The sequence below is a fragment of the Zonotrichia albicollis genome, chromosome 1, assembly GCF_047830755.1.
Source record: "Zonotrichia albicollis isolate bZonAlb1 chromosome 1, bZonAlb1.hap1, whole genome shotgun sequence".
Classification (NCBI taxonomy): domain Eukaryota; kingdom Metazoa; phylum Chordata; class Aves; order Passeriformes; family Passerellidae; genus Zonotrichia; species Zonotrichia albicollis.
The window spans coordinates 60,699,624-60,712,636 of record NC_133819.1 but is presented as its reverse complement, the minus strand read 5'-3'; the positions used below and the strand labels follow the sequence as shown (position 1 = coordinate 60,712,636).

Sequence of the window (13,013 nt, the reverse complement as noted above, 5' to 3'; positions counted from 1 at the left end):
CTCTCAGGCACATGATGTGATTCTGGAGGTGTTCCGTGCACGGCCACGAGTCGGACCCCAAGACGCCCGCGGGTCCGAACTCGGGATATTGCCAATTCCGGTTCTGTGACGCCGCTCGGGGCCGGCGGGCGGGGCGCGGGGGCTGCCGGGAGCCGTAGTTCCTCCCCGCGCCGCCCCGCGGGCCGGGCCGCCTGTGCCTTTAAGCGCGGTCGGACGCGCGGCGCGGCGCCTGCGCGGAGCCGCCGTGACCCCGCCGCCGTCGGCGCCACCGGTGACTGTCGGGGCGTCCCGACCCCCCCGCGGCGGCGGTAGCGCCAGGTCCGGCCCCACTGCCGGGCACCCCCGACTCACCCTCCGCCGCCGGCCGGGGCGATGGAGGATCGGCCAGAGCGGGGTGGCGGGTCCGGCGCGGACGGCCCGGCGTCGGTGGCGGAGATCCGCGCTCCCGGCCCCCGGCCGCTGCGTCTGCTGGAGTGGAAGGTGTCGGTGGGGGCGGCGGTGCAGATCGGGTCGGTGCTGGCGCTCTGCGCCCCGCTGCCGCCGCCGCCCGCCCCGCGCCCCGCCGGCCCCGCCGCCGCCCCGCTGCCGCCCGCCGCCAGCGGCGCCTCCGCCCGCCCGCAGCGCGGCGGCCCCGAGCGCAGGCTGCGCGCGGAGCGGCCCGGCGTGGTGCGCGAGCTGTGCGCGCGGCCCGGCCAGGTGATCGCGCCCGGGTGAGTGCGGGCCGGGGGCGGGGGGGGGGGGGGGGCGGCCTTGGCGGGACGCGGCGTTCGCGCTCCTTGCGAGGGGCCGGGCCGGGCCCCGCTCACAAAGGCCCTTCCTCCGGCGCTGTGCGCAGGGAAGCTGCCGTGCGAGGAGGAGGAGGAAGCGACCGGGGAGGTGCCGAGGGATCGTGCCCCACTCCCGTGTTTCAGAGCTGAGCCCTTTGCCATGAGCTCTGTCTCAGAGAGCGGTGCGTCCCTCCTGCTGCGTTGGGGCTCTCCAGACACTGCGCTTACTGGAAGCGCTACTTGGAAATCACAAATTTGATTGAGAATGAGAATCAGAATGAGTTAGGTTGAAAGGGACCATAGTGCGTCATCTGATCCAGCCTCGCTGCTCATGCAGGGTCGGCCTACATGTTGAACGGGATTGCCTCCAGATGGTTCTGGGATATCTGCGGTGAGGGAGGCTCCACAGTCTGGGGCGCCTCTTCTAGTGTACAGCCACTAGCAAAATAAAGAAGTTGTTCCCCGTGTTCAGGTGGAACTTCCTGAGCATCAGTTTCTGCCTACTGCCTCTTCTCCTAATAGACTCTTTGTTGTTTGCCTGTTAGGTTGGTGCAAAACTCGGGGAGCAGACAGATCATTTTGTGCTCCATAGAAGGAGTTTTAATGGGAAACAACAGTGCGGCAAGGCATTTTAAAATTAAGTACCTTACACGTAACATTGGCCGTCTAAATGTTTTTAATACTGTGAATGTTTTAATGTACGAGACTTCACAAATACAACCGAGATTTTATCTTTTAGAAGAGCAAGGGACTAAAAAACACTTTTTTTCCTATAGTTTAGCAATGGGTTTGTCTAATAAGGCTGAATGTTCGTTGACTTTTAAATTCTTAAATTCCTGATAGTGGGGTGCCCAGATTTCTACATTGAATTGGACAAATAGCCTGCTACCCTGTACTTTAAGCAGATTTATTCTTTCTCAGCAGGAAACTAGTTAAACAATCTACTTCTTCTGGTTTATTACAGCAAGCTATTTACTTTGATTGCAGTTCTCTTGATTTTTAGGTGGGAGCAGCCAGGCCTAAACTTTCTTGATTGAAATTCACTAGTATATGCAAAACACCTGTGAATGGGAGTGCTCTAGAAGGTTCAAGAAAAACTAGTCTGATGCATTTTTATATCAGTCAGTCATATAATGTGCTACTGAGGAGGTGCAAGCAATGTGTTTCTTGCTATAGAGATATCTCTTTCTGAGATAAGACAGTGGCTTTCCTTTTGTGCTGCATCAGCATTCTGCTTTTGCATCTGGTTCAGCATGGGCAATCTTTAATACCTGATGTAGAACAAAGGTACTGTAAATGCTAGGTCGGACTAAAAAATATCTTAAAAGTACAGACAGATTTTAAAATGCCATATGCATGATGAAATTCATGTTGTTAGCACTGAATAAAAGGGGAGATAAAGTTATCGGGTTTTTTGTTTAGCTAAGCACTTGGAAGGAAAACCAAACTAAAGATATTGTAAATGAAAAATATAATTGATTTAAAGTAGTCTGGGTCTGCTGCTGATTTAGCAGCATTTTAGTTTTTGCTTTGCTCAATGTTAACTTCATGGACTGGAATGCACCAATTTTTATATGTTGTTCCTACTGGATTTGTCCAGTCAAATGTCACTTGATTATAATTAGCAATTCCTTGCTTTGAGACAATTAGAAAATAAACTGTGTTCTTTATTACCATTGTTCTTGGCTTCTGGAATATTTGTATCTTAAACAACTAAAAGATTGTGGTTGATATTGATCATTGCTCGGTGTTATGCTTCTGGAATTCTGACTTTTCAGTCAGGTTCCTCTGTTGCTTGTTGCTGTGGTATGTACTGGGTGAGTGCAAGGGAAAAGTTCAAATGAAGAGGCAGAATAAGTGTGATCTAAGGGTAATAGAACTGTTCAGCTATCGAAGACATAAATGCATTTTTTTGGTCACTTAAAATTTTTTTTAACAAACATTCAGTCTCTTGCCTGTGGCTTCCCATTTTGTGGCATTGAAATAATATTTCAGTAACAATATTTCAATATGTGTTAAGATGTTGCATTATTAAAACACAGGTGTGATTAAAGTAAATAGCAGCTGAAATTTTTTCATCATCTGCCGAACATGCCGTTTTTGTAATCCAAACTGTCCAGAATGGCCATGCTGTCTTAAGAAAAATGAACTTGATTTAGCAGGTTAGGCTGATTTAGCACTGAATTCTCTTTGGACCAAAGATACTTGCAAGTATTTGTCAGACTCTAAGATACTGTAAAAGTACTGTTTCTATTCAAAATATTTTTCCTTTTCATTAGAACATGAGAACATAAGTTGATCACATCTTTTTATTTGAGGATAAGCAATGTGTGGCTAAATTTTCTTCTTTGTCAGATCATAATATTTCTGGAAATAAAGACATCATTTAGCAGAAGTCTCTCCCAATTAAGAAGACACATTTCTAACTTTTGATTATTTTTCTTTCATATCCAGCATGAGATGGAATCTTTTGCTGCATGAAAGTAATTTTGCACATTTACAGCACTTAATTTTTTTGTAGTGTTATTACCCACATTTTAGCATTGACAGGGTTGCAAACTTTTCCCAGAGAAGAGCCCAAGGCATGCAGAGGTGGGCTTGCACCACGAGTCAGACTGGAACTTGAGAGAGAAAGGTGTCTAACCTTTTAGGACTGTAAATAACAGGGAGTGCAGGAAGCAGTTAATGATGTTGCCCGAATGATAAAGGACACAAAACTCGGATAAGTTTTGTGCGGCGCTTTATTGAAGGGCCCGGGGGCCTGCGGACTAGCGTCCCCAAAAACAGAACCCCAAAATTCACACATGGGTGTTTTCCTTTTATACACAAGCAATTCATAACAAAGTCTCCAAGAAACAGTGGCCCTTCGCAAAGTCTCCAAGAAACAGTGGCCCTTCGCCAAACTACGGACCCTTGTAATACATTCCCTAGTTCACGAGCAAAATCATAAATCTTCTACCTGTCCTATTGTATGCTATCCCCAAACCGGTTAGTCTTCTTACTCTCCTACCCTGGCTTAATGTTTATTAGGTTTCTAAAGCTACTTGCCAGGGTTACACAAACTCAATCACATAATATCAACGGCTACAAAATTATTTTTACAAACCAATTCACACAAAACTCATAACTAAACTATAATAAAACATTTTGCTAAATTTCATTTCTTTTCCAACAATGAAAGGCCTTTGATGTTTAAGAAGCGTAATTTTGATGGGTAGCAGGAGCAGCAAATAAAGTGCCAAAAATCCTGCACTGCTTTGTGTATTATTAGTGCCAGTTAGCCATCTGGGTTAATCATTCTGAAGGTGCTACAGGTATGGCAGGATTCTGGGTTGGGTCAGTATTAATGCTTTATTCAAATATTTACGTAAGTGTTTCTAATGTAAAATGATTGCCTATGTTTCTAATATAAAACATAAAAGAGTATTACAAGTGTCTTGTTTGCTTCACATTAGAAGAGTCTTCTGAAATATTTATTACCTGTATATTTAATCTGGGTATCTTTGTGTCTTCCCACATACCTTTAATAGCAAAAATTCACATTCTTCTACAAAGTATATTTGTGTTGTAATAAACATCATGTTTAAACTATCTGGATCCTAGTGAAGCAAAACTTGTTTTGGTTTTGGAGAAGATAGCAGGAAAGAGATGGGGATTTGTTCTCTAAAATTCTAGATTTTTGTGTCATTGCTTGTTTTTTTGGGGTTTTTTTTTGTTTGTTTGTTTGTTTGGGTTATTTTTTGGTTTTGGTTTTTTTTGTGCCAGAAACTTGATTATATATTTTTAAAATAATATCTTCTGTTGGTTATCTAATGTCACATAGGCTCAGGGCCTGGTTTACTGTCCACTTAAGGCCAGACCCCAGTACCATGTATCTTACAGTCTTCTAAGGGGGAAAAAAATGCTAATGAATGACAGTTTATTTTAAAGTGGTGACACTTAACAAACTACAGGAAAAAGTACCTTGCTGTTTGTTAGACACAAATGTTTTCATAATATCCTGGCAAATATTTGATGAAGGTATGAGTCTAAAAAACCCCTCAGTGCCAAACATTGAGGATTGTTGAATAATGCTTAACAATCCTAACTTAGTGTATCTCTTGTCTAATTCCTTTTTATGCCTGAATTCATCCCATTATTTTTATAGTAAGTTTCAGTATGCATCTTTCTGACTTCAGTCTCTTTTTTTTTTTAATTTTCCCCTTCTCCTTTCTGCTGTGTACTGTGATACCAAGAAACATTAAAAGAAGGGTGTCTTTCTGGTGTTTGGTTGAACTGGATAGTGAAAAAGATGCAAGTTCTGAATGAGGGCTTTTGTCTTTCATTGCCTTCTCTTTTGCCTATTCCTAGACACCTAACAAGTTGGAAGCTCACAGGATTGTTCATTGGACTGAATGGTAGAGGACAAAGTTCCTTTTTGTTACATGGCCTTGTTTCACAAAACTTGTAGGAGCTTCTTTATCTAAGAGGATCAAGCTGCTCATTTGGGTTTGATTGGAAACAGGCATCAGGGAATTTACCAGTAGTGTGGTTATAGCAGCCTTGTGTATGCAGCTTTCCTCAGTGTGGCTTTCTTAGACCTTGGTTTCCTGCTTGCTTCATGCTAATATGGGAGTTGGCTGGAAGGGATGCTCAGACTTGAGTGCCTTCAGCTTGCATTGAGCAGGGTGTTGGAAAACATGTAAAGATGGCTTGGTTTCTCATCCTTCCCATCCAATCTCCTGTAAAATGGTCCATAGTAACCAATTCCCATGGTTTATTCAGCTGCTTTGACAGGAGTGTGGTACAGGGAAACGGGGAGTAATTTATCCTTTCAGCAGTAGCCCATAGATGGGTCAGATCAAAGTGATTGTGTAAATGCCAGAAGAGTCATCAAGGGAATAAATGGCATGTCAACACTGGGGAATAACATTTTTAAAGTTGTGTATGTTCCATTCAGCATTTTGTATGATAGTCTTTAGTAACGTTCTTATCTTTAAAAGGTTTCTCCCAAATGAGGGAATTTTCTGCTCTCTTAGTTTGTGCTATGAGTTGCTCACCTTGCTTGAGCTCGAGGACTTTTTGCTGTGTGTGAGTCTGTGGGCCAGCAGACAGAATGAGATAGCTCATGGTAGTATTTTATGCATCTCATTGGAGAACTTACAAGCACGTTATAGCAGTTTTTAAAAAATGTTCGTTTGTAAATGTCTGTGCTGGAAATAGATTGTATTTTTACCCAAATGGTCATGGAATTTCTTTCTTAGTTATTGCTGTCTAGTTTCTTTAGGGTACTTTTGAGCTTTACTTTAATACTAGAGTTGTTTAGAAAACCAGTCTTTTTCAAAGGCAATTGCACATGTTGTTTCTTCTCTGCAACCGCGACCTGGTTTTCTGTAGTTTTTCTCTTCTGAAGAGAAAATGTATGGATAAAAATTCTCACAGGGGGACTGCAATGAGACCTTTAATTTTTATGTTGCACAATACATAGATGTTTTTCCTGGGAAGGATTGAAAAAGTTTGAGGAAGGGAGTGACAAGACTTTAGCTTTGAATTGTTCTGAAAGTTTGTTTTGACGTATTAGCTTCAAGGTTCAGTAAAGAGCTGCCAGCCTTTAATTTTTGGAATTATAATTTTGGAAAATTATAATAGACAATTCATTGTAAGTTGTCACTTATAAAATATTCTTGTGGTTATCTATTTTGTGTAGTTTAAAAATCAAAGGTTAACTTAAGATCTTCTGCTATATATAGTTAGCTGAATTGGCAGTAGTTGTCTTTTAAAGCAAATAGGAGAGCATGAAATGACTTCCTGGAGGGCAGGTAATGCATTACAGGTTGCAGTTTAAGGATCTTGATTGTGCATTTTGTCTAAGTTTGGTTATGTTGAAGTTAGACCTATGGAATTGGAAGTGTGGGAAGGATAGAACTGTCACCAGTAGGAGAGACTGCTAGTCTTAAAAAGGCTTTGGAAGATGGAAAGGCTCCCCTTGTTTTCTTTACCACAGTGTTGCTGTGTTAAAGGAAATGCTTTCTTTTTTAAGATAACAGTTGGGATATTGCCAGGTCACTATTGCACTAATATCTTTAAAAAAACCCAAAAAAACTCAAATGACTTTTCTACAACCTTTCTAAGAAACAGTGTAGCATAAGGCAGAGATATTGATGCAGTAGAATTGAATAATGCCTATTTGTTTGCTTTCTAGTGTTTTCTAGTTTGAAGATGGCATCTAAGACTTTGCAGCATTTGAGAAGTTGTGAAAGGCAAATGGTCTTGGTCCAAGCTTAGTGGAGTGAATGCTGTGGATTCCCATTCACAGAAAGGCAGAGCGGGGGCAAGTGGCCCTCACTAAAGAAAGCATTGCTCAAGAACAGAACTTGATCAACTTTACAGCTGTTTATCACACTTACCTTTTATAAGCTGAGCAACTTTCTAAGCTGTTGTCCTCTGCTTTCAGAGTGTGTTGGGCTTCTGGGCTCACACGATGCTGTTGTCATATGGTTGATGTCAAATGTGGAGCTGCTGCTCCTCGTTTGAACACTGTGGTGTAACTTAGGACAGTTTGCTTCATAATTGCTCTTCAGGGTGTTAAAAGTTGTTAATTTTTCCTATGTAACTGTGTTCATCTGGTTTAACAGTAAGTCCCAGAGGAGAGCATGCAGGACGTAGCATCCAGCTCAGTTTGCCACAGTATCTATTAAAGGAAAGGATGGGAGGAAGCTGTTAGACTGGAGGATTGTGCATCCTGCAGTAAGCCTCTTCCCATTTTATTTGCTGTTTGGAAGTAACAGGCAAAAGGACCGTGGTTGCCTAAGTGTGTGGTTTTAGTGGGAAAAGTGATAAAATGTTTGAAGAAGATGTAATATTCTGTTAATAGATGCAGCTTTCCAAGGCAGAGGGGGAGAGATCACAGGATCCTCACAGAGTTCTTTGCACAGGAAGAGGTAAAGCCCGTGTTTATAGATTTGATGTCAGCTGCTCTCTCTTTAAAAAAAAAAGTCTTGAATTCTCATAAGTAATAATACTTCTGGTTTAAAATGTTTTAAATAAAAAACACATCATAAATAATATTTGAAAGATTTACTAGATCTTATGTAATGATTATACATTGTTAACTCTTAGAAGTGGCTTTTAGAAACATGCAAGAAGCTGTTCATAGATGTCTGCATAGAAGGTGGAAGAGGGTTACCTCCTTGCTTGTAATGCAAACTCTTCTCCAGAAGTAAATAGAAATACTTAAAGCCTTGCAAATCATGGAAGTAGATTTACTTCAAGCTTAAGATATTTTTTTGGATTATAAATAAAACCCAGAAACTCCAGGCCCATGTTTCTCTTGGCATTTATGACCTTAGTCTCAACCTGTATAGGTATTTTGCCTGAAAATAGAAGAAAAAAATTCACACACATGTTAACCCCTAGTGTGAATAGCCTGTATTTAACAGAGGAAAAATCATCTCAAGACATTAATTTCCCCACTAGCTTTGAAAAACTGAGATGATGCCTTCAGGTGTGAACTGTGCTTTCTGTGAGCTACTGCTCACAGCAGTTCTTACCAAGTAATCTAGGCTAGGGTACGCGGGTTTTGTTTAGGTTTTGGGGGATTTAATCAAAAGGCCTGACTTGTGTGGATGAGGCATTTGGGGTTCATGCATATTTGAAATGCAGCGGTGTGTGTTTGCTATCCTTGAGTGTAAGTCAAGTGGCTGCTGTAGTGGACATTTCCTCCAATATCTCGAAGAGGCTATCGGCCATGTGCTGCCTGGAACAACAAGGGCCATGTGTTTTGTGAATCCTTGGTATTTTTCATCAATTATTCAAGGACCCTCTCTGCTTCCTCACAGATATTAATGAGAGTTTAATATATAAATTCAGTTGTTAAATACTCTTACGTGGTGAGACTAAGGTGATTCAGGCTTTGGAAATACCCTTGCTGCAAAACTGGTGTCCTGTGTAACAAAGGCTGTAGTTTGATGAAAATTGGTTGTAAGGGCCCTTAGTAGGGATTCTAAATGCTGCAGACACACACGCTTGCTTATACCGGAACAAAATGTCAGTGTTTCAGAAATCTGACGAATGAAACTGTAGAACCAGGCTTTAGGTTGATGCTAACTTCATCTGATGACTAAAGGATTTTATGCTCATATTTGTTGAGGATCAGTTGGTTGATTCAGTAATGGCTGGTATTAATAATCATTGATCTGGAGATGTGTTCATTTGGTATTTTTACCTCTTGAGAGTTTGCCAGTAAAATCCCCTTGAGCATTCTGCCAAACCAAGGCAGTGATTATTCTGTTCGCTTGCACACCAGCATCTCCTTTTGCTGCGCTACTACTCTTGGACATCTTCTAATGCAAATTGGAAGGGCATATGGTATCAGATTGAGGGCAGCAGCTTTAAGGGATCACAGTCACAACTTGGTCTGTGTGTTTCTTGTGGTATTTGAGGTCTCTCTTTATACCAAACAGAGCTGAGGAAACCCAGCAATTACTTGGCTGCCATATCTTACATGAGATATGAATCAGTGCAGGGCAGTACCTTCATCTTGGAAATTTGCGCTGTATTTTCAATGTCAGTGCATGATACCTTGAAGCAGACTTTAAGATAATAAATAAAACTTAAGTTTCCATGACTTGGAGTTGTCCAAGCTAGTCTTTACAGATAGGCAAGATAAATGCTAACAAAGTGGCCTGTTTACTGTGGAGAGGAAATGTGAGTTGTTCAAACTGTGTCTTGTCTTTCCCCAGTCTTAGCCTTGTTTGTGGAACATTTGCAGCTTTGATCGGTCACCCTTGCTGGACTGGTTTTACCAGTTGCTTGACTCTAAAACCAGCAGAAAACTTGGTTAGGGCTAGTGAGTTCTACCTTGCAGGGTACTGAAATTGTCTTTTCTGGTAGTGCCAGAGGAGGGGGTGGGCTTTCAGGGGAAACACGAGGGTAGGGAGTAAAGAAAGTAGGCCACTGCCTTTCTCTGGCAGCGTGACATTGGAGCTGTTGCCTCTGGAAGTGAAGCCATGCTGTAATAGAAGGCCATGGTTAATGTACAGTCAGGTTTGACTTGCTCTGAGTAACAGAGGAAACCTCTCTATTCCTGTGTTATGCTAAGTGTCCTTAAATACAGGGCTTTACTGAAGACAGCTGTGAAGATATCTTGTGGCCATTGAACTCATGTGCTGCAGCTGACCAGCCCCTCCTGATGTAAATAGTAAACTTATTATGAAAAAAAATCTTAAGGAGTTCTTGTTTATGTTCTTCTCTAACTCTTGTACTTGCTGCTGGAAGTGTTAGGCATGCTGAAAAAAAAATGACCAACCACAAAAGAAAATTTAAGCAATAATAAAATGTTTACGGAAATGCTTTTTGTTTGCAGTGGGTTCCCTTGATCCAGTAAACTGGTTGCTACAACTGAGGTGTAGCACAAATAGAGGAACTCTATTTTGGTCTTCTAATGTAAATCAGTTACCAGGAACCAGTGCCAGGGTTATGCTTGATACAAAGTTCTTCCATTTGGAGTCAACAGTAATGACCAGGCCTTAGAATTAGCACAAGCATTAACTTCCATTGTTAATAAAAGCAAAACCTTCATGTTGGATTTCATAAAAACTTTCCCCCTTGGTTTTTTTTCTTTACCATGCTGCTTCCTTAAAGCAGATATATTATTAAAAGACTTGCTTTAAAAATAGAGTGTGTGTAGAGAACACTCTGGGAGAACAGTGATGAGCTTATGATCAGTTGCATCCTGAGGCTGTTGGTAAATATCTGTTCCTATTCATGTTTGTGGCCACAAAAAGTAAAATTTTACCTTAATGGCTCACCTAATTTCTGTGTTTACAAGTACATCTGGAAAAAATGTGATTAAGGGCCCAGAGTAGGTTTCCTTATTTACTAGTTGGAGTTTCAGTGTACTAAAGAACCACCACGTGGGTGGTTCGTGGTTCTGTTGCAGTCATTCAAGCTATGAGACGGGGTATTGGAGTGATCCACCACCTCCATGGTTGCTCAGAAAAAAGTTTGCTTGTCATAGTGCAGTGATTCTTACCCAGTTGTTTTACTCAGCTCATCAGCACAGTTGGGACAGTTAGTAAAACTAGAAAAAGATTTTGCATCTTTTGTGGCAGTTTCCTTGGAATGCTGTTGTTGAAGTAGCCAGTTAGCTCTGCTTATCACTGTGTGGATCCTGAAGAAGATAAGGATGCTGTTAATGTTGCCAGCAGTAAATTGTGCCCTAGTTCCTCTTATTTGGAGGGGGTGGGGGGAGAAATCTGTTTTATCTTTGTAGAAATGGAATAGGGAAAGGCTGTGTTCTTCTAAGTGGGTTTCACTTACAACCCAGAGAAGAGAACAGGAAGAAACCTGAACCTGTGTTTGGCATATGCAGCCATTTAAAACCAGTCATGCACACTTTGATTCAGCTCACTTTTGTCTGATAGTTGGCTTTGATCTCGGCCATTACATTTTGAAAATCCCTCACTTCAACAGTAAAGGAGAGCTTCCAGGCATGCAATTTAAAAAAGTCATTCTACTTGAGGTCTGTGTTTGTTCCTCTTTAGTAATTAAAACATATGTGCTTAAATTTAAGTATGCCTAGCCTTAGTGGAGTTCAGGCTTTCCTTCTTCAGCACTAAGTAGTGTTGGGTTTTTTCCCTGAGAGAGGTCTGCCTAAGATCCTGACAGTTGTAATTGAAACTTGACCCTTTGGTTGTATGTTGCTCAGAGCTATATCAGGGCTCTGGAGTTCTTCCTGTGTCCTTTGGGTTAAGCATCACAGAGAACATTATGACAGAGGACTTTGTATCATGTGCTTTTTGTTTTATCTCCAGTACATGTAAGTGTGGCCAGGAGTTCTGGTTATGTTTAGATTTTGCAGGAGGAAAATGCTATTTAGTGGTCATGCTTGGTACGAGAAAAGGTACAGAGGTGCTGTTTAGGAATAGTATCAATAAGTAACTTAGAACTCTAATTTTCTTACAAAACTCATTGCTCTTGCATGTCCAATTTTGAATCACATCTTGGCCCAGGAGTATGCCAGCTTCTCCTGTTGCATACCTGGAGTGTGAGGTTACCTTCACTGCGAAGTAGAGAATGTCTAGAGATACTGTGACTTCCAAGCTGGCGTTAAAAGGCTTTTTTCTTCTGAACTATTGAAAACCAATTCATTTGGGGTGTAATCTCAGGCACTGTAATCTCTTAAGCATGTTTCTGTACCCTGTACTGTAGGGCATGTTTTTTGGCCTTTTAGGTGTGTCTGTAATTTCTGATTCGTGCACTGAGCACGTGGCGAGAATGAAAATGACATGGCCATTAGTGTGCATTGGTAGCCTAAAAAGGAGCTTTGCAGTGAATCAAGGTAAAAGACAGAAAGATAGAGATATTGTCAAAGGGAGTGGGGAGAAGAGTCAAATGAAATAATGCAACCATAGGGGGATGAGAGGAGACCAAAATTCTGTGAAATCTGTGAAATGATCACGCAGTGAAGGGCCACTTTATCTTGTGCAGTTCTTTTAAAGAGCCAAGAGTCTTGGCTTTGTTTTCTGGCAATTTATTTTCTGTGAAATACATACCACATTTAAAAAAAAGGGGGGATCTGAGATACCTACACAGGAAGAGGAGGTGTAATTTCCAAGCAGAAAATTCTTCTTCTGTTCATCATTCTCTACTGCAGTAGAGTCATCATTCTTCTGGTTGTTGAAGAACAAGGGACACATTGCAAGTAGGCAGCTGCAGGTATTATTTAGAAACTGAATTTCTGCTTAGAATTCCCAAATGCTTAGTAGTCAGATATATGAATGAGAGATTTGGGCATGCAAAACAGTTTTCTTCATGTTGCAGTCTGCTTATTGCATACAGGTTTGAAGCCATACTTCAGACACTACAGTCAGTATAGGAAAGAGCTCAGATTTTGTTGGTTTTTTTGCTTTTTGGTTGGGATTTTTCTTAGCTGCTTGACCTTTAATTTTTTTTTTTTAATATTAGAGAGATGCTGTAGCTCATTATCACAGAGTTGGTGAAATTTTGTAGTAGCTGAAGTACTGCTATCTACTTAGAATTTTTTAAAAATAGGAAGTCTGAAAGATCAGTTTCTCCATCTATAATGACAGAAACAAGTCTCTTACAATGACTGTTAAGTGTTTAAGAGAAAATAAATAATGATATTTTCATGACCACAAGTTTTGATGACTGGATCAGGAATACTTTAGTTGGACTATTCAACTGAAAAATAGAGTTTGTCTTCTAAAGAGTTTGAGTTTGGAATAGTGAATGTCACACTTCTCT

General features: G+C 41.4%; 1 protein-coding gene across 1 annotated transcript in view; it reads left to right on the top strand.

Annotated features, from left to right (window-relative positions):
* The first annotated feature begins 205 nt into the window (after nucleotides 1–205).
* The window catches only part of CTDP1 (CTD phosphatase subunit 1), a 96,452-nt gene continuing 83,644 nt past the window's right edge, over nucleotides 206–13,013 (top strand). Inside the window, exon 1 of the mRNA XM_074542418.1 lies at nucleotides 206–710. Within this exon, the coding sequence (XP_074398519.1) occupies nucleotides 373–710 (338 nt within the window). The 5' untranslated portion in view covers nucleotides 206–372. The remainder of the gene's footprint in view (nucleotides 711–13,013) is intronic.